General features: G+C 35.2%; 2 protein-coding genes across 3 annotated transcripts; one reads left to right on the forward strand and one right to left on the reverse strand.

The window, feature by feature from the left end:
- The first annotated feature begins 222 nt into the window (after nucleotides 1-222).
- Rsod (superoxide dismutase family protein Rsod) lies at nucleotides 223-24,143 on the forward strand. 2 transcript variants are annotated; one of them, XM_089840151.1, is made up of 12 exons: nucleotides 223-241; nucleotides 15,384-15,657; nucleotides 16,030-16,279; nucleotides 16,380-18,054; nucleotides 18,144-18,385; nucleotides 19,137-19,223; nucleotides 22,025-22,150; nucleotides 22,559-22,703; nucleotides 22,800-22,920; nucleotides 22,996-23,120; nucleotides 23,214-23,333; nucleotides 23,402-24,143. In XM_089840151.1, exons 2-12 carry the CDS (start codon nucleotides 15,509-15,511, stop codon nucleotides 23,512-23,514), a joined length of 3,153 nt encoding a protein of 1,050 aa, XP_089696277.1. In that variant the 5' UTR covers nucleotides 223-241; nucleotides 15,384-15,508; the 3' UTR covers nucleotides 23,515-24,143. The 2 variants fall into 2 exon arrangements, with proteins under 2 accessions (XP_089696277.1, XP_089696272.1); XM_089840146.1 differs by lacking the exon at nucleotides 223-241 and adding an exon at nucleotides 4,983-5,518.
- Nucleotides 24,058-24,698, reverse strand: Atox1 (Antioxidant 1 copper chaperone). Its single transcript, XM_089840299.1, has 2 exons — nucleotides 24,557-24,698; nucleotides 24,058-24,479 (listed from the first exon to the last, which is right to left on the reverse strand). The coding sequence occupies exon 2, from the start codon at nucleotides 24,468-24,470 to the stop codon at nucleotides 24,252-24,254; it is 219 nt and encodes a 72-aa protein (XP_089696425.1). The 5' UTR covers nucleotides 24,471-24,479; nucleotides 24,557-24,698; the 3' UTR covers nucleotides 24,058-24,251.
- Nucleotides 24,699-25,234: the final 536 nt, after the last annotated feature.

Here is a 25,234-nt window from a genome sequence, read left to right on the forward strand (position 1 = left end):
TGAGCAGATACTAATTAAATTTTTTTTCTTTCAGGTGCAAAGGACGGTCGGTGGAAGTACGATGTTCATGAGTCATGTGACGTTTCGAAATAGGGATTACGCAATTCAATTTATTCAAATATTAAGGAAGTTAAACGCTATCATCGCAATCCTGGTTTAATAATATCGAACGAACGCGCCGTATAAACAGAAACTTCAAAAGGTAAGTGCGAACGAGCCGTATAAACAGAAACTTCAAAAGGTAAGTGCGAACGAGTCTCTTCAATGAGGTAACAGACCATTTCATCCAATGAAATCAGTACGTATTATCTTGGCTTTAAGGCTAAAGACCCAATGTCAAGTTCTAGATTTAACAGAATTCTTAAGATGACGTGGTTGGTTTGTTGTAAACTTGAATGGTAGATAGCGCCAGCTTCTCTTTTTCTCAAGTTTCAACCTAGAAACCATTCAGTAATCCACAGACAATTTAAACAATAATGATTTAAAAACTTCAAAGAGCCCTCCGCTAGTGAATTATGTCAGAAAACGCTTGAAACTTTAACAGCCAGGAAAAGTGAAACATAATCTTCCCGCCTCCACCAAGTGTTTATCTATTTTACGATGCAGACTTGAAAAAAATAGGCCTAAATTTAGATATGGTCGGTCTTAGTATTGGCATAAGATATGTTCACCATAAGTTTGTCACTGGTTACAAACTGGAGCTTGTCATGAAGTGAGGGAGGTAGGTCATAGATTCGAGGTAAAGCGACGTCGCCTGGTGAGGTGGCGCTGTCAAAGGCTTAGTACAGACTAAACAGGCCTAGATGGAAGTCCTGCAAAACTAACCGAGTATAGGACTTTGTCGTTCTCGAACTGTAAGTCTCTAGCATTACGAAGTAAAGGTAGTGTCATACTTATGGAACATACCTTATATAAACTTATGTTAGCTGTATTTAAGACTTATAGAGGCCCCAACTTTAGAAAACCCAAGTTCAAAATCACTTTCGTCAACTCAACTCCCTGATGTTCGTAATATTATCAGTCACGAGGGTGCATTAACAATGCAACGTCTTGAAAGAGAGAAAGTTCTTTATATCAGTCTATTTTATTATTTATTCAAAAATTTCTTTCCTGGGGGTGTTCCTTTTTGCCCTTTTGATGATTGTAAGCGAGAAACCTACGTTTAGAACAGAATAGAATCCCAGTCTAAGACCTCCTGGGTCACCTCTCTCTCTCTCTCTTGTATGGATGGAGACAGTCTCCTATTCAAATGTCATAAAAATTTACAAGACGAATTATAGGCCCCTGCAAGTTCTTGAAAAATATAATATGTGTATATATATAAATAAGGAGTTAGCTTAGGAGATTTTAAATAAATGTTATTCACCGTTTACTGTCGGAATCAGGTTTAATTGGTACTGTGTACAAAGCTATAACTCTCACTTTATCTTTCTCTGTGTCTAACTGAAGGTATATGTCAGTCATAGAGGAAAAATACTGAAGGAGAGACAATCAGTTCGTTTTTCTCTATTCAGAGTGTAAATGCGAGGAATGGGCGTGTAACAAAAGGGGTTTTAACTGCGTATAGAGACTCTGCGCAGTTTTGACGCGCTTACTTGACGTCACGGTTGTCGCAGGGAGGAAAGAGGTGAGATGGAGTCGTTATCTCCATCCTATAGCGCAATGTCTGTACCCCCTTCTCATCCCTCTACTTCAAGGTTACGTAGTGTGTTAGAAAGAGAGATGGAGAGAATGTCAGAGTCCCGGTAGAAAGCCATATTTTGCCATCCCCCTTTCCCAACGTTTTAGGTATTTTAGAAAAACCGTCTCTCTGTCTCTCCTCATGCATATTTCCTCTCTGTTTCAACGCCATTCCTAAATTATACAGAAAATAGGCTTAGTTGATTTCAAAGGAGCAATCCCACCCAATTCTTACAAAGAATAGTGTGTAATTAGTTTAAAATTATAGTTGATTATAATTCCACAACTCTTAATTATAATATTTAGGCACGACGCAAAACGTAATCATTTTGGTAAAATCTAAATGATAGTGTTGATAAACATTTTTAAGAATGAGTTTTGTGGTCATCTATAAAGGGGTCACGGCCTTAAGAGCCACGGTGAATTATTCCTTTTGTAGTTGTAAATTAGTTTTTTATATATATAAATCCAAGCATTCAGTTTTAAACTTTTAAATAGGTTAGTGTTATTTAACGTACCTTAAAACTTAAAACATTACGTTGTAATATTTCTTTTCAAAACACTGTTTCGGATATTAACTTATAACTTCCGAAACATTTGGACTCGCTGGTTGGTTCCGCAAATTTTGTGTTTAATCACTCGAGATATTTAATTCACAAGGGGTCTAATTAAAAATTTTAAACCTTTTCATTTGTTTCACGTGTCTCACGAAAATTACCGTTTATGTCGTAATATTATTAATGACTAAAACAAAAAGAATTTATTTTCCAATTTGGAAGAAATATATCGAAACCAGTTTCCTATTATTAATTCTCTCGCAATATTGTCGCGCTCGATATCTTGGAGAGAATTAATTTGTTAGAGTCCAGTCGCGATACAGATAACCCAATAACCCGTATAGTTAAGTAGCCATATCCTAGCTTAGCGTTATGGGTTTATATTTAAATTTTAAATTGTTTTACCTTTATTAAATGATACCTGCAGGGGTTTGATTTTATAGCAAAAGTTTTGTTTGGGAAATGTAAGATTTTCTTGGAGAAATCGAACCATTTCTTGTGAGAAATCGAACCATTTCTTGTGAGAAATCGAACCATTTCTTGAGACCATTCTTCGAGAAATTGTACATATTCTTGGATAAATTGTACATATCCTTGGATATAGTGTACATATCATTGGATAAATTGTACATATCATTGGATAAATTGTACATATCCTTGGATAAATTGTACATATCCTTGGATAAATTGTACATATCCTTGGATAAATTGTACATATCCTTGGATAAATTGTACATATCATTGGATAAATTGTACATATCCTTGGATAAATTGTACATATCCTTGGATAAATTGTACATATCCTTGGATAAATTGTACATATCCTTGGATAAATTGTACATATCCTTGGATAAATTGTACATATCCTTGGATAAATTGTACATATCCTTGGATAAATTGTACATATCCTTGGATAAATTGTACATATTCTTGGAGAAATCGAGCCTTTTCTTTGAGAAATCGAGCCTTTTCTTTGAGAAATCGAGCCTTTTCTTTGAGAAATCGAGCCTTTTCTTTGAGAAATCGAGCCTTTTCTTTGAGAAATCGAGCCTTTTCTTTGAGAAATCGAGCCTTTTCTTTGAGAAATCGAGCCTTTTCTTTGAGAAATCGAGCCTTTTCTTTGAGAAATCGAGCCTTTTCTTTGAGAAATCGAGCCTTTTCTTTGAGAAATCGAGCCTTTTCTTTGAGAAATCGAGCCTTTTCTTTGAGAAATCGAGCCTTTTCTTTGAGAAATCGAGCCTTTTCTTTGAGAAATCGAGCCTTTTCTTTGAGAAATCGAGCCTTTTCTTTGAGAAATCGAGCCTTTTCTTTGAGAAATCGAGCCTTTTCTTTGAGAAATCGAGCCTTTTCTTTGAGAAATCGAGCCTTTTCTTTGAGAAATCGAGCCTTTTCTTCGAGAATTGAGGAAAATTTTCCCAATAATTTCAAATTTAAGGCTGGGTTGATTGCGCATAATTTATGCAATAAATCAATCCTGTTGTAAAATTTTAAAATTTCAAAACCCCTCTCCCCAGTATTATTGTATTTTATTGTGAAAAATGTATCTGACGTAATATATTCGGTATTTGTTTTTATTTTCTATTGAGAAGCAAGGGTAGTTTTTCGTCATAAAATATCTTGAATTTATAATTTAATCATAGTCCTCTATTCAACATAGAGGTTGAGTAAAAAAATTCAAACAAAATTCAATGCCAAAACTTTAAAAATATTACGTTTGCGGATATCCTCTTTGTCTGTCAGCAATTTTTAATTATAAAAATAATTCTCCTTAATGATAAAATCATTGTCAATGTCAATATAATTAGAATAGGTGTGTGGTAAAAAACCCAGAATTAGAATTACGTTTCGCCATGATGCATTTTGATAAAGGGGGGTGGAATAGGCACGGTTATGCTATGATTAAATTCAATTTTCCAACTTACCAAAAAAAATATTTTTTAATCAAAAATATTCTTTTTCCGCTAAAAAATGCACCTATTTTCCGTTAAGTCTAAAAAGGGGCGTTTTATTGAACCTTCTGAGTCTTACCTCTTACTAAGCAATATATTTTTTATGTATTTAACAGTACCAAAGGTGGATGTAACCCTGGCGCTTAACTTCAACTAAAATAGTCTAAAATTACAGAAAAATACAGATTAATAGACCATTTCGATTATGATAAAGGAAAATTATTATAACTCCTTTGATAATGCTGTTATTTTTTAGTCTACCAAAGTTAGACCAAACCCCCTCTTTCTAAACAATATATTTTTTATCTATTTAACAGTACCAAAGGCGGATGTAACCCTGGCACTTAACTTGAACTGAAATAGTCTAAAATTACATATTAATAGACCATTTCAATTATGACAAAGAGAAATTATTATATCTCTTTGATAATGCTGTTATTTTTTAGCCTACCAAAGTTAGACCAAACCTCCTCTTTCTAAGCAATATAATTTATCTATTTAACAGTGTAAAAGGCGGATGTAACCCTGGCGCTTAACCTTAACTGAAACGGTCTAAAATTAAATTACAAATTAATAGACCATTTCGGTTATGATAAAGAAAAATTATTATAACTCCTTTGATAATGAAGTTATTTTTTAGCCTACCAAAGTTAGACCAAAATTTCCGCTCACTGAGGAGGGTTGGTTACTTCTTTCCTCGATCGGTTTAAAATTATTAACTCTGAATTTGTCGGTTATTGTGGAACTCGTGGTGTTTCGTTTATTCAGTCTTTAACAGATCGGTTGCGGTGTTGTTTAGTCATTAGTGGGTAAAAAAGAGACAGAAAACCGAAAACCGGTTGTGTTATTACGTAGTAGATCTATATATTTCTTCGAAACGGTGACTTCGAAATATCTTACGGTATAAAGGGGGGTGGAAATATTCAATCCCCTTCTTGAATAAAATACTTTTTTACATGCCGGGGGAAGCCAGTTTATTTTATCCAGGCCATAGTCCTTGCAGTTCGCTTTAAGCTCTCTGCCCGAGTATTACCAGTCGAGTTTAGTGGTGAATTTTCGCTTAATTTGGCGATAACGTGTGCTGTTCTGTTCTGTGTTGGATTTACTTAACTTTACGGACTTCAATATGAAAGAATACCTTATTAAGTCGGCTACTTAGTTTTAAACGAGAAAAGGTTTTAAATTTTTAATTAGTTGTGCGCGATTTAATTGAAGTGAAATAGTGCGTCGTCCAATTATCACCAGTCATTATGTTGAATTCAAAAGTTCCTAAAGTTATTGGCGGTCCAAGTTTATTAACAATTATTGTGGTTGTTTTAAACGTATTATTGGGTGAGTTATATGATGTATTACCGTTTAATGAATTATTTTGAAACGTCTAGAGTTGTAGACGAAAGATTTTTCTATAATTTAATTTTGTAGTAGGAAAAAATCAACCGTTTAATTTTAATTTCAAATTAGGCTTAGGTCTTTCATGTTTTTGTGAAATTTAAACTTAACGAAATTAAATTTTAAAACGTTTAGGGCGCGTTCAGTTGTTTATTTGGAAAGTCTCTTAAACCCCATAAAGTTCAGTTAGGTTAGGTTCAATTGGGGGAGTGAGGTCAGTTTTCCGTTTAACTTAACCTAAACCTAACCCAAACTTAGTTTAGCCCTTGGGTCAGAGTTCACCCTAAAATATAACTCTGAATTTGAATCTCTTTTTACATTTAGTTCAGAATCCGTATGTAAATTTGCACCGGTATATGTATAGACTGGTAGCACCCCGTGTTATTCACCAATATACCTTAATACAGTCAAAGCTGGTAGACTGCCACTACTCTATTGAAACTCTTAATTACAGTCTGAAAAACTCGTCTAAAACAGACATCGTATTAGTCATAATATAAAAGGGGTTTTAAAAGCTACGGGGCCTAATTTTTCAAATAAGTAATTTTAGTTTAAAAATAACGCTGGAATTATTAAGTGTAAAGGGGTACCTTCATTGAAAAACAGGTAGTGACTAGTGCGCCTATTTATGTCCCGTTTTTAAAATATACTGCAGTACTTAGTGAGTTGCATGGCCGTTGTTTGATCAGAAAAACCGGATTATTAAAACCAAAGTACAGTTTTTTTTAACCACACGTCCTTCGAAGGACTTTTTTTAAGAACGACTTAACTTTTACTTCATAAAAATCATAACCTAGATTGAAAAAAATGTAATGTAATGTAATTAATTCTAATTTTTTTCCCCCACTTTTAATACATTTTTACAAATCAAAATTGTGGTTGTACGCGGCCGGAAGCCCCCTTAAGCTAAGGAAGTTAAAATAACTTTATATTAAAATATGTCCTAAAGGAGATCCAAAATTTTTAATGAAACCAAATCAAACCACGTGGTTTAGTGCTAAAAAGCTGTCGATTAAAAATTGCAAGTTTTTGAGATTTATTAGTTGGGACAGGTTTCTGATTTACGATGACAACCAAACTGTTATTTTGTGTTTTCCTTAATCTAGATAATGTGTTTAATCATAGAAGTTAGTAATTTTTTAGCTACCTGTCTTTCCTTTACGCTTAACTCTTCCTGGAATTGGTTCTAATCCGTTTAACAAAATGAATAATTGAATTCCTCACGAAATATTTAAGTAAATATAGGCAATACTAAAAAGGCTAAATACTATGTATATTCCCTTGGCTTATTAACTTCCTTCCCCAGCGTTTCCCTCCATTGACTTCGCCACATAAATATAAAATATGTAAATGAATACACACCAAAATAATTCAATTTAAAATTATTATTATTATTGTTTATTTTCATTTTGTAACTTTCGAAGTCAATATAACTTGGCATTGACACTCGTAGACAATGAACAATGACCATACCTTCGTTACTACTAACAGGTGCAACTGTATTTCGCGTAATACCAAGATGAAAGTAAAGAATAATATTTTATTTCGGCTTTATTATTTTTAGTAAAAATATATATTATTTTTTCTTTCTCCACGGGTTATGAATTTTATTACTTTTACAACCGATAATTCCAGTTTCGGGTTATAACTTTGTATGACCAAAAATAGGGTTTTGGGGAAATTGAAAAAGTTGTGGGCGGTTTGTAGCTATAGCTATAGCTATTATTGAGGTTTTTGGGGGAAATTTTGGGTTAGTTTACGTTTGCCGCTTACTAAATAAACTCTCCCTCCAAAAATGTCCAAAAAGAAACGGTTGAACCATATGGATTTAGGGTTTTATCGAAGACTATTGTTACTTCCTAAAGAAGACCGTTAGTTAAATCCCTCATCCATTTTGTTGTTGAGATGATGAGAGACTTGTAGGTGATGGAGTGTGAAATTACCCTATTTGTTTTCTTTAAGAAGTCAAGTTAAGTCTGTAGTGGTGTTAAAGCTACCTGTGGCCATTGAATCAAATTGATTATGTCACGTTTAAGATGACTAAGTCGGTATAAAATGGAAGCCAGAAAATACCACACCTATTTTTAGAGATTTTATTCTAAAACCGCGGGGAAGCTTTGAGTCTTGAGTTATGTTTTTGCATATGCATGAGAGGGTTAAGGCAAGGGGCCCGGCACTCCTGACTGATCCTTCTTTAATATTGTGGGTGAATACGTGGTTTCAATTTGAAATGTACATTAGTTTTATGAACCCTGTTCAAAGGTCGTCTGCTACTACGAACTTTCTCGTGACGTCATACCCGCTTTCTCTTACCTCTGTTTTGGTAACCATATTGGAAGTCGTCATGCAGCTCAGGGCATACAATTTAGACTGTACCAATATTGACGTCACGTCCCCGTAGCCCCAGCCCCTCCCCTTTCAGTACCACTATGTAAATAGGACCAGGTGTTTGACCACGCCCCTTTTGAAAGGGTTTATTGTTCAGTATAGGTCCTTACCTTCAAAATTTCTACCATTGACAGTGATTACTCGTATTCGGTGTACAGGATATCATCTAAAAGTGAATAGCCCCTCGTGTTAAAGAAAAATAAATTTTGGGAAAGTTTTTATTTAAACTTCAACTTAAGCCGTTCCTTGACACTTAAAGCTTTATGACATTTTAAAAAGCCATCTCGTTAATAATGAGAAACGTCCCTTCAAGGTTAGGGATGAGGAAGATTTAGCACTTAATAAAAGAATATCATCAACAATTACTTTCTTAACAAGGCGCCCCGAGTTTTAAATAATTATCGTTAATTTTAATAAAGAATAATTAATTTTTTTTCTTTAATCTCGGTCTGCAATCAAAAAATAATTATTTTCCCCCCAAACCCCCGGTTTCATTATGCGAGAAACGTCGTTTTCAAGGTTTTTCTTTAAAAATTTTCTAAGCAGAACAAAAAAATAAGAAAAATCTCCGGAATTTGTAACGCGTTTAGTTTTAAAATAACGCTGGGTGAGTGCACCTTTCTGAAATAATAACCGCCCATATTTACCTGTACCTACCCTTAATAATTTTTAAACTTTTCTAAAAAAAAAATTTGTCTCGCGGATGTAACGTTTGTCATTTTTGGTTAGTACTTAGCAATTTTCTAGCTACCATGATTGTATGTATGATCATAAACAAAGATTTGTTTACTTTATACCAGTAAATAAATAAGATACCAATCTAGTGAGGAGTAAACATTCTAGCTCTAAGGATGTAGGACATTTATATTTCTTGGGAGGCATTTAATTACCCTATTGTTTTGACTTATCCAGAGCGCCCCATATTCGTATATAGTGATCAATTTTATATCTATTTTTACGACAATACATTGGCAAGTTATATGAGTAATTACAATTCTGTATTCATTTCATTGTTGTATGTTCAATATTTTTAAATATTTTTCCTGCTTCGTGAAGTTGCCGCCCATGCTCCCATGAGTGATTAAAAAGTTCTTATATGTTTAATACACGAGGCCCGGCTAAGGGACACGCTATATTCCCACTACTATGTTTGAACGTTTAATTGGCATTGGGTGGTGTAGGTAGTGTAGGCGATAGTTTAAGCTAAATTGGTTATATAGAGAGCTAAGCCTAATATTTAAAGATTAGGCTTAGCCATAAGTTTATAAGGTATGTTCCAAAAGTATGACACTATATATAGTTCATAATGCTAGAGACTTACTGAGAGCTAGCTCGAGCTAGAACAGGGACTGGGCAAAGGGGTGAAAATCTCCCCTACTAAGCGTCAGACCCTCAGTTAGCCAATCACTAGCCTCTCACTCTGTCATGACAAGCCCCTCAGTAACCAGTGACAAACTTATGGTGAACATATCTTACCAACTTATGCCTCGATTAAACATTATCAATTAAGCTTAAGTGCTAAGCGCCTTTTGGTAATAATTGTATCGCCCACGTTAATATTTCTGTTTCGGGCATTCGCCTTTTTACTTTTTTAATCGACGACGTTTGTCTACCAATAGATACTAAGCCTAACTTCCGGTTTGGTTTCTCTTCGGTTGGTTTTAGATATTTGCTGTCGGGGAAAACTCAAACGAAATAAAAAGGGGTATTCTCTTTACGCGTTATTCTCTTCCGGTTGTCCACGGCGACGCCTATATTTTAATGAATTGGTTACAGCTGGGACGACAATAATATGTTTTGTGTTTATGCTAAAATACTATTGAATTTATAAATGGTGTAGGCCCGGTACGATTTTAAATTTATTAACGGATGGTGGTGGGTGTAGTATTTTTAATTGTTTCATTTCTTTATTCAGTGGTTTGTAGTTTATGGTTTGCTTAAATGGGGTTCTAAGGGTGCTCACACAATTTTGTTAAGCCTAAACTTGAATTTAACAATGTGCAGGTGTGTTAGAAGTTAGGCCTAAACATGTTTTAGGGTAATTTTGCAGCTAGTTTAGTCGTGTCAAATAATACCAGTCAATCGAAGTGTTGAGTTGTATTTGTCATCACAAATTTTCTAAGCCTAAATTCACATAACGCATGTGTGTTAGTAGATAGGCCTAAAGATGTTATAGGGTCATTTTGCAATTAGTTTAGTGTCAAGTAATTCAATCAATCAGTCGGTGAAGAGTTGAAAAAAATTTCAAGGAGTTAACCTGTCATTTTTCTTTTCAAAACAAATTATGTCAAATTCCTCCAAAAATTTTGATATTTTAAACCTCCGTTGAAATTTAAAACCGGCAACCTTTACTGGTCTGTACGCCGCGAATCAGGATCAACTTGACCTTATTATCGTTGTAAACCTGAGCCAAAGCCGTCAAATGAAGTTAACGTCCTCTGTATTATAACAACGGAACGGTTATGGCATAATTTATTAGCATCTTATATACCTAAACACACTCCAAGGCAGTCAGGTGCCATTACTATGAATTAATAAATAACCTCGCCCAGAAAATTGCGCTGTATCTTTCAGACATGGCTAGGAATATAACAGCCAAGAAAATGGTTCACTGCTTCCATTATCTATGAAGGCTCGGGCATGGTGCTATTTTTAGTTGCGACTTTAGGTTGTAATCTAGACGGCGCTGTTTAATATCAGCTTCCCGCGTAATTTGGATTAGGCCTATTTTGCAAAGTGACGTCATTTCTATAGAATTTGCGGCCTAAAAGTGTGAGACCGGTGCCTCTAGTGTTGAAACCGGTTGAAACAGTGACTAACTGTAATGTAAATTTTGAAAACCCCCAAGTATACCATGCACGGGCCTCGATAGATGAAGGAGGCTATGGTAAGTTCCTTCCCTTGTAGAAACATACGTTCGAGACGTGATTACGTTCATTTTGAAATGACCCTCCTAATCGGCAATCTGATCTTGAAAAAGTTTTTCAAAACTGGGTTGCTAAAATTTTCGCGAGAGCCAGTCGTACGTAGCCTCATACATCCTTCAAATCAGTCAAATCAAGGTTTCTAATGAACCAAACATAGTCGTTATGTAGGCCACTATATTTTCCCGCGCTTATACAGTATCCTTTAATTTTTTTTATGTAATAAGAAGTGTCTTAAACATCCTCTAGCGTATCATTAACAATTACAGTTGTCTATTATAATTTAGGCTTAGGATTTGGTTGTACGTGTACGGGGTATGTAAAGAACATAGCCCCGGAGGAATGGAAAAGTTTTTCAAATTAGTGTCAATAGATGAAGAGTTGTTGAATTCTTTTTCTGTTTTACTTTTTGATCTTTTTCGTATTTTTTAATATCCGAATACCCCTAATATCGTGTTGAGATATTGAATTGTGTGTGTTTGTACAATAATAACAGTAATAACAGACAAAAGGGAAGCCGCTTAAAGAACCCCCATTGTTTTGTTTACACGGCGGTGTTTATTTTTCCGAATTTATTGAAACAGAAAAATCAATGAACCGTATTTATTTCTCGATTGATATTTGTTTTAACCCTAATCCAATCGTCAGCGTGTTAAGTTTAAAGGTGGTGTGAAATAGTAGTCGAATTTAGGCCTAAATCATCTCTGCAATCTTAAGCCTAATAGTAGCAAAAGCGTATAGAAAACCATAAAGTGAAGGTCTTTACCGCCTGGGCTGAACGTGTAAAAGTAGGAGCCCCCTCTCTATCGCGTTATTTCGACCCCCCCTCCTCGTTAGAGCCGGTACGATGCCGCTTCTTCGTGGCGGAAGATTAAATTCGCGTAGTGTTACACAAGGTACATGAGTGAGTTGGCTACAAAATATAGCTCCACTAAATTTCGTAGGAGTTGCGTCGGCTGCTTATATTATTAGGCCTAAAGACGAGTGTGCCGTCCAATTTCGGTAGTTGGAGAAACAACTTTCTTATCGGTTTCCGTTTGAATTGATATGTCCTTATTTAGTTTAGGAATGGGTATATTTATGATCGTTTGTACACCCAAAGTACGGCATTCTTTCACATAAAAATTGTATTGCGTACTTTGGTTTTTTGGCTTTAAAGCTAAAAGAGCAATCTGCATTCTGCTCTGTGGTTTTTTTCCGAGGCATTTCAAAAACGAATAATAATAATAATAACGGCTTTATAATATTTGTATAATTAAAATAACTACCACGACAACTACATATTCTAAACTAAACTTAGTAAACTAGTCTTCTTTAAATATTTATATAACAATTAAATTATCACCTTGGGAAGTTAGGAAAAAAGTCGGGGTACTTTAGGCCTTGCCGCCTGACTTAGCGTGCTGCGTGCCGTGGCGTTAACGCGGTGACCGAAGAGGCGAAGACCCGAAGCGCTCCCGACTCCCGTTCCGGGGTTGTTTAAAAAAAGCAGACGATATTTTAGTGTTTCTATTTTTGCCCTGAAGTAGCCGGCGCCGCTAGCGTCGCAAAACTATTTCTTGCTTGAGTATGACGTCTGCCTACGATTCGGATGAGGTAATGCAAGTGGAAGGTGATTGGTTGTTTAATCGGAGGAGCTTACTTAGATCCCGCGAGCTTCTCATTTTACATGTTAACCAAAGCCAAAGCCTAAGATAAGTTACTGACCTTCACTTTATGGTTTTCTATACGCTTTTGATAGTAGTTCATTTTCATCACAGAAACTCCAATAATCAAAGCAGTTCCTAAGCCAAGTTTAAAACATGGATTATTCACTCCAATGGTATTGTTAAGCCTAATTATTGACAATAGGCCTATTAATTCTTAAGCCTAAATCATTACCTCCATTCTTAAGCCTATTTTGAGTTCATTTTATCAGAAAAATCGAGAATAGTTATAGTAGTTCCTAAGCCTAACTTAGATCATGGATTGTTAACTCCAGTGTCATTGTTAAGCCTAATTATTTGACAAAAGGCGTTACTTACATTCAAAATTGAACTATTTGCATTAATAAACCTGAAAATTGTGGGTGTCTTTTGAATTATGGCATCTCACCATCCCTTTCAAAGACGGTTTAGGATATTAGGCCTAACCGCTGTTTAAACTGTGTGGTAATCTGTGTAAAGGTAAAAATACCTCGTATGTACAAATTTAATAGACCGAATATAATAATAGTTATGATATCGTTATTAAAACAGTAAAACAGAACAAAGCTCCGTACTTTTATATTACATCGCGTACACTTTCCATAAATTACCTGTCATCTGTTTTTATTTACTTTGAAGTAATAAAGTAGAGAAAGAATTAAAATCTAAGGTAAATGTTTCATTTTAAATTTGTTTTGACAAAGAAAAAAAAAAGCGAAATGGCAGAAACATTTAGTAATATTTGGGTCAAACGCTGGGTTGGGTGATTTAGTTATATACCATATTAAATCGTTAAATAAAAAATATATATATTATTTATTTTATCTGTCGTAAAATATTGTATAAAATCGGTTTGAGTATTTAATTCAGTCGGATTTTCTTTTGTTTGGGATGATTTGAAAGTTAATTTTCAAAAACTTATTAAGTATTAAGATTAATCCGGACCTATAATACTTAGTTGTGGCCCCTTTTATTGCCAAACCGTTTTTCTTAAAACAAAAAACTAACCAATCAATTTTTTTTTTGAAATAATAATTGAGAAAGTAAACTTTAGGAGCGGAGTTAATTTGAAAAGTCTTTTTTACGTCCTTACTTTTAAATAAAAAAAATGAGGCGCCTCTTAATAATGCATCATCAGTAATTGATGCTAACCTCACATGAATAAAACATAACATACAGACCCTTTTTCAAACGTTTGGGGCTTCATACAATAAGAACCAAATAACTAAGCCCTATCAAGAAGTGATATCTAGTTTATTAGGGTGAAGTTATATAAATTCGCCACGTTTCTAGCTTTATCTCCAGTCCAAACGTAGGTCCGGAGTTAATCCCCGCCTCCAAATTACAACCAGCATCTCATTGGTTCTTACGTATTTTCCGACTGAGGAGAGGCGAAATAGCCCGGCCTCCTTTTACGTCCCCCCTTGTATTTTGAAAGGGGGACTGGAACTATGGCGTGCGAATACTTAGGCATCTTATAACTACTCCCTAGTAAACTAGATATCGCTTCTTGGCCATATCAAACATCTTTGGGTCCATATAGCCAATCAATGTTTCGTCTGTTACTGAGACCCCCATAATTGGAAAAGGTCAATATCTCTAAAGGAGCTTGTCTTAAGATGGTTCAAATATTCCTGGGAAGTTTAAGGAATTCATGTATAATTGGTATCATCTTTTAAACACACCGGAACGTTCTATTATCTCAAGATTTGAAGATGGGCTAAGCTAAATAACTAATGAACCGTGATTAAATATACATTCAGTATAGATTTTACCAACGGAACGGATCAGTAGACATAATATTGGGGTTTAAAGTCATGGTAATTATTAAGGGTTACTTCAAGTCAGGATATCAGGTTGGTTAATTACTTTTAGATTATTCCGAAAGATAAAAGATTGGTACGATAAATCTTTCTTCTAAATAAAAGAGGCCAATACAATTTTATTAAATCTCTTTTTTATGATAAAAGATAAAATTGTAATAATAACCTAACGTGATTTTTTTTATTATTATTTTACTAAATTAACTTTAATCATGCTATATTTTCATTGATTATTATGATTATTTTCGTCCAGTATTTACTACATAATTTCATACAGAGTATAATTTAAAATTTCACTTTTGCTCCAAAAACCGAAATTAAGTTAAAACAGTAACTGTAGTTTTTTGGCTTCATTATCTAGCCTTTTTATGTGCCTTTTTGGCCAAATGGCACCCTGGTTATTTTTACCGTCGTAATTACCCTCTAAAATGCGTGGGGATGCCATTACTTTAAATTTATTAAGGTAAAAAAAAACGTGTAACGGAACTATATACGGGTTTTCCTTTTTTTACATTGACCTAGAAAAAAAAAATTGAAATTAGTTTGAGTTGTAAGTTTTATTTTATAATATTTTCCCCCTTTTCTAATTAATTTTAAATTAGAATGTCATTAATAATAAATTTATTTTTGGTAAAAAATTAAATGGTTATGAATGTATATTGTGTATTACTACGCCGTAACTTTTCCAGTACTATTTATTTCCGTTTTAGGACTAAATATAGAATGTCATAAATTAGAAATTTATTTATAATAAAAATGATATTATTATGAATGTTAGTATATTGAGTATTACTACGCCGTAGCGCCGCCAGTACAATTTATTTCCCGTTTAGGTCTAAATATAGACCTAAAAATAACAATGCTCCAAATTTTTGTGTTTTAATATTTATTTAATTTATTTAACCATTGTTTATTTCCGATTGTAACTTCCTCAATTACGACTATTTTAAACTAAACGTTGTTTTGTATTTACTGTTTTTTGTTATAGAATGCGTCTCGGCAAGTAGTGGTGGGATAACGTTTCACGCCTCTTTTAATATTGGTGGTGTTTTGGGAAACGTTACATTTTACCAAAAATCAACGGAAGATAATGTCACTATTTCCGTCCATCTTATGTCCAGGGAATGGTTGTACCCTGAAGAACCAGCTGAGGGAGAAACGGCCAAAGCACCTGAACCAAAATCATACGCTTGGGCTATTCATACATTCCCTGTCTTGTATGACATGAAGAACCCGTGTTCGTCCAGCGAACTTGGACAATCGTAAGTGACAACATTAAGAGATTATGTATAGCTCTACTTGTTACCGTTCCAATGATATCATAAGTTCATAAGATATGTTCCATAAGTTTGTCTCTGGTTACAAACTGGAGCTTGTCATGAAGTGACGTAGATCATAGATTCTCGAACTGCCTCGAGCTGTAAGTCTCTAGCATCACCAAGTGTAGGAAGTGCCATACTTATGGAACATAGCCAATAAACTTATGATACAATGATAAGAGGCTTAGTAATTAAACAAACTGGTAGCTTTACTTCTCTTTAAAACGATACTCTTTATTTGGGGTTAAAAACGATCAGTCCTGATTTAGAAAGACTCTGATAATCATGTTTGTTACGCTTTCTTATCATTATTAGGATTCAAGATATGTCTCGTAAACATGGTCCAATTATTATCCCACCACCCAACGGGTCAGTTCAAGAGTTTTCAGATCCGGACATTAAACTTAGAGGAAAGAAGAATGTCTGGGGACGATCCTTATTACTAAGGAGTACCAAAGCGAATGACGATTCAAGGACGTGCGGTAACATCTTAGATAGCGGTGATGTCAAAACTGCCGAGGCCATTTTCACCTCCCCCATAGCTGGCAAGGTCATATTCAGACAGGTAATGCGTGACTGTATTTAAGCTTAATTAGAGTTAGGAGCTTAATAAATGGAAGTTAGGCCCAAGTCTGGATTTTTTATTTTTTTATTTTCAATGAAAGGGGGAACATGGCGATACCACAATATTTTCCAACTTGTTCCGTATCTCCTCTGATTACACACCATCAACTCGACACGACTGGAAACTAATGGTTACCGATGTCCTGGACACTGGTGAGGGCAACTTGAGGGCAGTCCGGCGTTGCGATTACTTAACCGCTCTGTACGACCCCGAGAATACTGACGACAAAGACTGTTCGGAAGAAAACCATGACAGTTGCAAACTTGGCGACTTAAACAAGAAACACGGACAAGTTGTTGTCGGGGCGACCAATTCTCGTTACTCGAAACGTTTCTTTGTGGATAGCAACATTGCTTTGTCCTCGTTGGAAGGCGGTCGCAGTATCTACTTGGTCGTTTATGACGAAAACCAGAAGATTATGGGATGCGCTCCAGTGGTCTTCGTTCAACCCAAAGAAGCCAAGGCCGTCTTCAGCACTGATGGTGTTAAAGGGTTTATCCGTTTTAGTCAAAGGTACCGAATGGACCCAACCGTAGTGACAGTCAACCTAAAGAATCTACGAGGACGGGGTTCGGGTTATCACGTTCATATGTTCCCAGTCCAGGATAAAATCTTCCCCGATGATAACCAATGTTCCGATGACGCTGTAAGTGGTCACTTCAACCCATTCGAAATTGACGCCAAGAAGAGTCCAAAACCGGGAACTGGTACTAGCGACGAGTACGAAGTCGGAGACTTGAGTGGAAAATATAGTTTGTTAGACTCTGGACCGTTAGCGGACATTCATTTCGGTATTTACGCCGATTTTAACTTGCCCTTATTCGGGGTGCATAGTATTATTGGACGATCGGTGGTGATTCACCGTCCAGACGGAAGTAGATGGATCTGCGCTTTAATCGGTTACCCTAAAACCAGAACCGCCATTGCAAACTTTTACTATCCAGTTGCTGGAAGAGTAATATTCCGACAGAAACACGACGACTATCAAAGTGAAACTACCATCTTTGGTGAACTGACTTATTCGGACGGTTCACTGAACAATACCGAGAACCATCGTTGGGATATCCACGACGATCCACCTGGTCGCGATTTTTACAACTGGACCAAGCGTTGCGAAAGCGCTGGAGCTGATTATAACCCTTACGAAGCCGGTCGTGGTAGACAGTACGAGAGACAATGTAACGCCGATAACTCTCTGCGTTGCGAAGTGGGCGATTTGACTTCGAAACACGGAAGAATCTCCATCGCTGCCAGAAAGGGGACATTGAAGAACAAATTTTTCTTTACGGACACTCACTTACCCTTATCAGGACCTTATACCATCATCGGACATTCGATAGTGATACACGATGATAACGCGCCGCCTCATAGAGGGGATAGACTAGCTTGCACGCCTATAAAATCGTACCACGGTATAGAGGTCGCCGTTAAAACGTGGCAAGCCGGAAGATTCATTGAATCAAACGTCACAGGGAGTGTAAGGTTTCATCAACCGGCTTCCGGTGATCTTACCGACGTTGACGTCAATTTTGACGGTCTGAACCAAATCGCTCACGCTTACCACGTCCACGAAGTGTCCGTACCACTCGAGAAAGAATTCCCTTGTTCCAACGACGCCGTCTACGGTCACTACAATCCTTACGACATAAACGTCTCCTTGGGACCAGCCGCTAGCGTTGGCTCTAACGATCAATACGAAGTTGGTGATCTTAGCGGTGAGATAAAATTCCCAAAGTTCCCTCCATCATCACTCCAATCAATGTTACTAACAACAGTTTCTTCTCTCTTTTTTTCTCGCCGACAGGTAAATACGGGTTATTGGACGGCAAAGATATAGAACACTTGACGGTGACGGATTCCAATTTGCCCCTTCACGGGCCTCGAAGCATCGTTGGAAGATCGGTGGTGGTACATAAAAAGGAACGCAACTTTAGATGGACCTGCGGCACAATTGAACCAGTCTATAAAAAAGAAAACACGCGAGAGATTGTGGCCCTAGCTTCATTCGATCATATTCAGGGATATCTACAGGGATATGTCCGACTGGTAAGTTTTGAAACTAATTGTCAAATGTTCCCCTATATACTTAAGAAATTGTTGAAGAGAAACTGAAGTGAAATTGTTGTTAGGCTTAACGCTTCAAGTATGGATTTTCAATTAAAAATAACCTGTTTACAATCTCTCTCTCACACACATACTCTCTTCACCATCCCCTCAGAATTTCACGCCACTATACTTAAATTTTTTCTTTGTTAAGCCTAATGACAATTAAGAAATGGTTATTTAATCGAGAGTTATTTTTCCTAACGGTGGCCCCTTCTGTTATATAATTATCATTTTGACGCTGAATCTTTTAGTCTATAATTCCATACCTCCGTCGTGGACTATCGACTTTTAAGAATACTTAAAAACCGTAGTACCTACTTCAACTTTAAAAAAAAAAATCTGAAAAAGTAATTTGCCCCTTGGATACTGTAGAGACTTAGAGAGATAAAGAGAATATATTATAAATTTTTGAGTATCCTGACATGAAATCTTTTTATGTTCTACAATATGGCCTCAAGCTATTCCCACTGTATATTTTTCTTTTCGTGGCACAGTCGCGTTATAAGAACACCTTAAATTATTGGGTTGGATCCAAAATATTTTATCCTCTATTATCTTTTTTTTTCTTTACTTTTATCGTTTTTCTATGTATGTACATGAATGGAAAAATCGGAATTTCCGAACCTATTTTTCATCCCTTAAGTTTAGACCTAAATCGTTTTTGACTCATATGTATTTTTTTTGTTCATAGCGACAATTGGAGCACGCTGATGGTGGATTGAGTGACACTTGGCTCGAAGTTGACCTTAGGTATCCTGGAAGATACGATCGTAATGTGGTAAGTTTGAAAATCTTTTATCCGTCTTCTTTTATTTCAATTTTAACTAAGGTTAAGTTTAATTTTACCGTAAAATTAACCAATATAAGTACAAGTATGTTTGTTAATGGGGCTGTAAAGTTGCCATCGGTGGGAGGGTAAAAATTATTTGAAATACGCCACAGGCACGTGACCCAGGATAGGCGTGGTTCGAAGAAACTTAGTTCGTTTTATTTGGGAAAACTAAAGCACTTCTAGAATTGACGGTACAATCTAGTGAAAAACAATGACTAGGCACCAACAGTCCCACTCCATGTCGTGTCTTTGGATTCTTTCGTCACGTGCATGGTGCCTGTGACATATTCAAAACAATTTTTAACGGCATGCCGATGTGTTCTTTATAGTTCCTTTAATAGAAATATCTACTAAAAGTTACGTACTAAAGTTTACTGTGAAGTTTCTTTTAACAAACGCGCCTATAACCTTTGTACACAGAAGACGCTACTAATTAGTTAATTTACATCTTAGTCAATGCTTATTTTAAATTCAAACAACCATTTTAAATTGTAAACTAGTTTACTTGTCCAAAAACCTTCAAGACATACCCTACTTTTTTTAATTCAACTTAAAAATCTCAACCCATTTTTACCCCCCACGCAAAAATCAAACTCGACAAAAATTATTTTCAAATGTTTATGATTAAATTCCCAATCTGAGAGTTTTGAATTTTCATTTTTGTTAATTAACTTAACTAAAATATTTACATATCCCGAAGGAAGTTGTTAATAATTGGGTGTATATACTAGACTCGGCCGAGTCGACCACATCTATACTTTTTTGAAATTCAGCCAAAACGTTTTTACATCCATCCCTAGAATGGGAAAAGAAAAACAATTAAACCCAAGTTGACGCGAATCAAGGTAAACCAGTAACGTACTGATGAATTCTAATTCCCCTTTGGGATGCTAAAAAACAGAAACAGTTTTAGGAAAAATTCTAAATCAGTGGTTTTTAAATAATTGAAATCAACTTCCGAGAGTTGCGTACGTAATGTTATTAAGTAAATAAGTTTAATGTATGGTAAATCAAGAAATTGCCAGTGGGGTTCGATTAGTTGGACTCGCAATTTTATTGGTGGAGAGGAAAAACGGACGGAAAACTAAATAACTTGAGGGGACAGAAGTCGGAACAACTCCAATAATTATTTTCTAGTAAAAATGATTCCAGAATGAATCAAAAACAGAACGGGTTGAATTAGAATTACCATAAATTTATAATATATGTTCCATAAGTATGACACTAACTATACTTCGTAATGTTAGAGGCTTACTGAGAGCTAGTTCAAGAACTCCAAGCGAGAATTGATTACACTCGGTTTTGTAGTTCATCTTCTTATTTAGTCTGTACTAAGCTTCACCAATCGTAGCTTTACCTCGAATCTGACCTACGTCACTTCATGACAAGCTCCAGTTTTTAACCAGTAACAAACTTATGGAACATATCTTATGAACATATGGAATTACTTGTAGAAGCCAAGCTATATCTCTTGCCTTGGGCAGTTAAGCCTAAAACGTTATTTCTGAATTACAGTCACGTTACTTTCAATATTTTTTTAACGGAAACAATTAAAAAATATTGTATGGTGAATTTATAATACGCGTGGTTAAGCCTTGGCCCATTCCCTTTCATAGAGATTTTTATTACGGAATATCAAATACAAGACGCTATCATCGTATCTTATACTACGAACTGATACTGCTGTTAACGCTGTACTTAATTCTGCATGATAGATAGCGGTAGATTAATTTCCTGGTGAAATTTAGTTCTTTCTTAACGTAGATTTCAATAGACATTCTCTCTATACATATAATCACAAAAGATCAGTTTCGATTTTATTATTCAATGAACTGAATTGATTGAATTTGATGAAACGGGGCGATTTCTTTCATAGTTCTTTTAGCCAATCAAAAGGGGTACCGTATCAGACATTAGGCCTAAATATTTTCAATTCAAAAGAACCATGGATGATGATGATAATGTCTTTACGCACGATTTCAAATAACGGAATTTAAAAAAAAGGTTTTGGCTTAACGCGAGACATGGCGGCACGCTATATTTAAACCTAAAATGATAATAACAAATACGAAATTCATGCCGGGCCATGGAGGTGGTAGTACCGACTGGCATGCGAGTTCAAATTTCTTTTTAGTTTTTGAAAAGTTAGGCTTAGCAGACCATATAGAGATAAACCACGTAAAACTTTCGTTTTTTTTATTTCTGTCTTTTGTTGTATTTGTTCTCTCTCTACTAATTCTATTCATAAAACAACTTAGGCCATTTTTAAATAAATGATTTTGATCAGGAAATACGGTTTTTCCCGCCACCCCTTTTGTGTTACTACATGGTTTGCTTTTTGAGGACGCTCGAGTAATTCTATTGAAATGAACTATAAGAGTTTCGCTCCAAATTTCTTATAAAAATTATTATTTTTACTGTCGACTTCATTTTCTAGCTAAATGGGAAAACTCACTTAAGCGTGGCATTTTCTCGAATTAATAGCTTGTTAAAACATCTAACCTTAATAATTAAACTATTTGTTAAAAACGCTGGCATTTCGTCTTAAAGTAAAACTTAGGAATGCTTTTTTGTAAGTTTTTGTTTTTAAAAAAGGTATTGTTTAACGAAACCTTTTCGCATCATCGGTTTTCTGGTTTTTTTTGTGTAACGTGTTGTTTTAACGCGAAAGTTAAATTATACACACAAACATAATTGTTAAAAGTATTTCGTAATGTTTTTAAATTGAAAACAATTCTTTTATTTAGACCAAGGGTCATAAATGGTCAGTCTTTGTGAATCAAGTGGCTCACGATGCTCTAGAAAGAACGGCCAGTGTCAGATGTATCGCTGCTGGTTACGCTTGGAATCCATATATTGTGAAGAATGATGACGTAAGAATTTTGTTTACTCGTTATTTATTCTATATTTTAGGCCTAAACATTCAAGAAAGGCTTAGCATGTCTCGGACCTGAATTTCAGAAAAGGTTTTCGGGTAGCATAGGCCTAAAACTCAAAGAGGCTTAGGATATATAGTTAGTATAGGGCGCTGTCGGTTAGCTGTGGCCTAGGGGCTAGCCACCACCCCTCTATGCATTGTAAAGGCTTTAGATAAGTGGCAATAAGTCGCAAGATGACTTGGTCCAATTAGCTAGCTGAACGTATATCATAGTTTAACTAAAGAATTGTTACTTCCTTACGTTTTTTTACTTTTTTTGGTTGTAACTGTGGATTAAAGAGAATTTTCTAGGTTTCAGTATGAATTACTGCCAGAGTGCATAATTTGATATTATCTTTCTTAGGAACACTATAAGACAGAATGTGGGCCTCGTAATCCTTTGCGGTGTGAAATGGGTGATTTGGCGGGAAAGCACGGTCCAATCACAGTTGGAGGTGGCAGACAAGTCTTCTCAGACATCAACTTACCATTAGTCGGAAACTACTCGGGTATGAATAATCTCATTACGACCGTCTTAAACTTTTAGGTCTTCGTGTGATTTATTTTTAAATATAATCCGTATCTTTTTCAACCCGCCCATTCAGTTATGGGTAGATCTATTATCATTTTCGATAAAGTCGGGCACAGATTAGGTTGTGCCAATATTAAACCTGATTTGCATCTCGTTCGACACGTGACCGTCAGAAAATACCCAGGATTCACCAGGTAACTAAAAAAATTTATTTGCCTATGCCTATATTTTAACCTTGAAATTTAACGCCTTTTCCATTCAACCAATAGCGATGCCTTTATGAGTCACATGAGACAGTTATTAAACACCACTGATTGGTTAGTGGTACACGATGCTCAACAGCAAAAGGAAATTGTTAATGGTGAATGCGTACAGTTAACCATTCACTTTTATGGTAAAATTAATTCATAAATTTGATTTTATTTGTTAACCCTAATTTGACCTATTATGTTTTAAGCCTAATTTGACCTATTAATTATTTTGACAGGTTCCAAGGCGCATAAGCACCATATTGAATTCAGTAATTTGCTCACTAGAGGTAGTGTTAAAAAGGACACAATTTATGGTCCTAGAAAGATAGAAACGTATTATAAACCATGCAGAGGCCGTAAGTTTAATACAAAATTATTTTAACTCAATTTTAAAACTCTCTAATTATTGAAACATGAATTGCAGAAAAAGATATGGATAACTACGATTCATCAAGTAGTTTAATGACATTTTCATGGACGTTATGTTTGGGAGTTATCATCTGTCACTTAATACGCAGGGCAACAACACAACCATAAAAATACCCTTTTCATCACATGATATTTAAGAAACAAATACTTCTCAATAAATATTCCCTCATGTTTTTTTTAATTAATCTTTTAAATCAAAGCTTTAATTACCCAATTAATTAAAACAATCAAAGGCCAAAAAGTTTTTGTACAAAATTAAAATTTTTAATATCCTTTTTTAAGTATAGTGTATATTTGGAGAATAATCAATACATCGTTTAGATTAATCATTAGGTCCATAATTATCATTATGATTAATTATTATCGAAATATTTAACTTGTAAATAATAATAATAATAATAATAAGCATTTGGGGTTATATTAACTTACGGGTAAAAATAATATTTTCCCTAAATTAGGCCTAACTAAATTGTTGGAATTTGTCCAGCCCTGAAAACGTAACGCTGCCTTATTACAAGGAGTATGAATATAGGTATGAGATACTGGAGATGAAAGCTAGGAGACAAATTTCAAGGACATTTTTTTTCCAATAACAGTCATTCCTTTTGAACTAACTGTAACTTCTGCATTATTAATTGACAAAAACACGTGTTTTCTTTTCAGCATTGTAATTTTATAATACCAATTTATGTAAATAGACATTGTTAATTAAAATAATGGCTCTCTTTTTTTTGTAACTTTTTATATTTGATTACTTTACAGTATAAAATACAAGCTTTACAACAAAAAATTTAGACATGGAATAATGATTAAGGTATCGGTTTTTAATTTTCTATACATTTCGTTCATACAGGTCCAACGTAGGTGGTACTTTTACCGGTTTTCTTCAACGTTTCAAGTAACTGTTCACTGGGTAATGAGGAATCCACAATCACTTTCTGGCTTGCCAAATCCACTTCGAAGCCGTTTACGCCTTGGCCCTCTAGACGCCCCAAGACACGTTTGACAGCGCCGGAACAACCCTCGCACGTCATTTCAACTTTGAATTCGTGTTTTTGAGACATTACGAAGATCTAAACAAAGAAAACTACATTAGATTAAAATAAAACCATTAAGTTTTAATTTTAAAAGCAAAAGTAGGGGGACGAACCTTTACACCCGACACGTTAAATTATCTAATCTACGCAACGTTAATATCAACTAGATGGCGAAAGCGGTGCGAATTTTACGTAAAGTTGCGTGTCTTCTCAGTAACAAGAATGTAAGTAGATCTTCAACATCTACGTGTGTAAAGAACCTTAACTCTTACTATTTTTATATATATATTGAAGGATCGCGGAGTAAATATTGACCGAGTGAAGATGGAACAAACAGGTTATTTATTTTTTTTTTATTAGGAGAGAAAGGCCAAGAGGGAAATATTCCGCGGGCCCGCGAACAGGTTATTTAAATAATACTTAAAATTAACCATTTTTGATTTGAAGCAATATAGATGTTCTTTTAGGTTGAAGTAAATACTTTGTTCTACAAAAATACCAGAGTCACGTGTGGTATTTGATTATTAAAAAAGATAACCAACGCTCACATCAAACCGGTGTTTTACATGCTATCAAGTGCAATAGGGTGGTGTTAAAAAATAAACCGGGACGAAGTCGCTCACGTGTACACAAACCCACCGACTGATAAGCTACATGTGTGTGAACACATGCGCATAAAAAATCATCTCGATGAAAAGCGCCGCCTATCTCTATTACCGTTTCAACTTGTCAGTGTTGAGGAAGCTGCAGTTAGGTAATAATTCTCCGTACCGCGACGCTGTTATTATGAT

This window comes from Phalangium opilio, unplaced genomic scaffold (genome assembly GCF_054372755.1).
Source record: "Phalangium opilio isolate 3A_F unplaced genomic scaffold, DU_Popi_V2 ptg000003l_1, whole genome shotgun sequence".
NCBI lineage: Eukaryota > Metazoa > Arthropoda > Arachnida > Opiliones > Phalangiidae > Phalangium > Phalangium opilio.

Excerpts from the sequence above, each read along its gene's own strand:
- Atox1 (XM_089840299.1), bottom strand. The coding sequence starts at position 24,470 with ATGTCTCAAAAACACGAATTCAAAGTTGAAATGACGTGCGAGGGTTGT.
- Rsod (XM_089840146.1), top strand. The coding sequence starts at position 5,437 with ATGTTGAATTCAAAAGTTCCTAAAGTTATTGGCGGTCCAAGTTTATTA. Across the intron at positions 15,658-16,029 it reads TCCAGCGAACTTGGACAATC|GATTCAAGATATGTCTCGTA; the intron begins GTAAGTGACAAC and ends TATCATTATTAG. Across the intron at positions 22,921-22,995 it reads AAATACCCAGGATTCACCAG|CGATGCCTTTATGAGTCACA; the intron begins GTAACTAAAAAA and ends TTCAACCAATAG.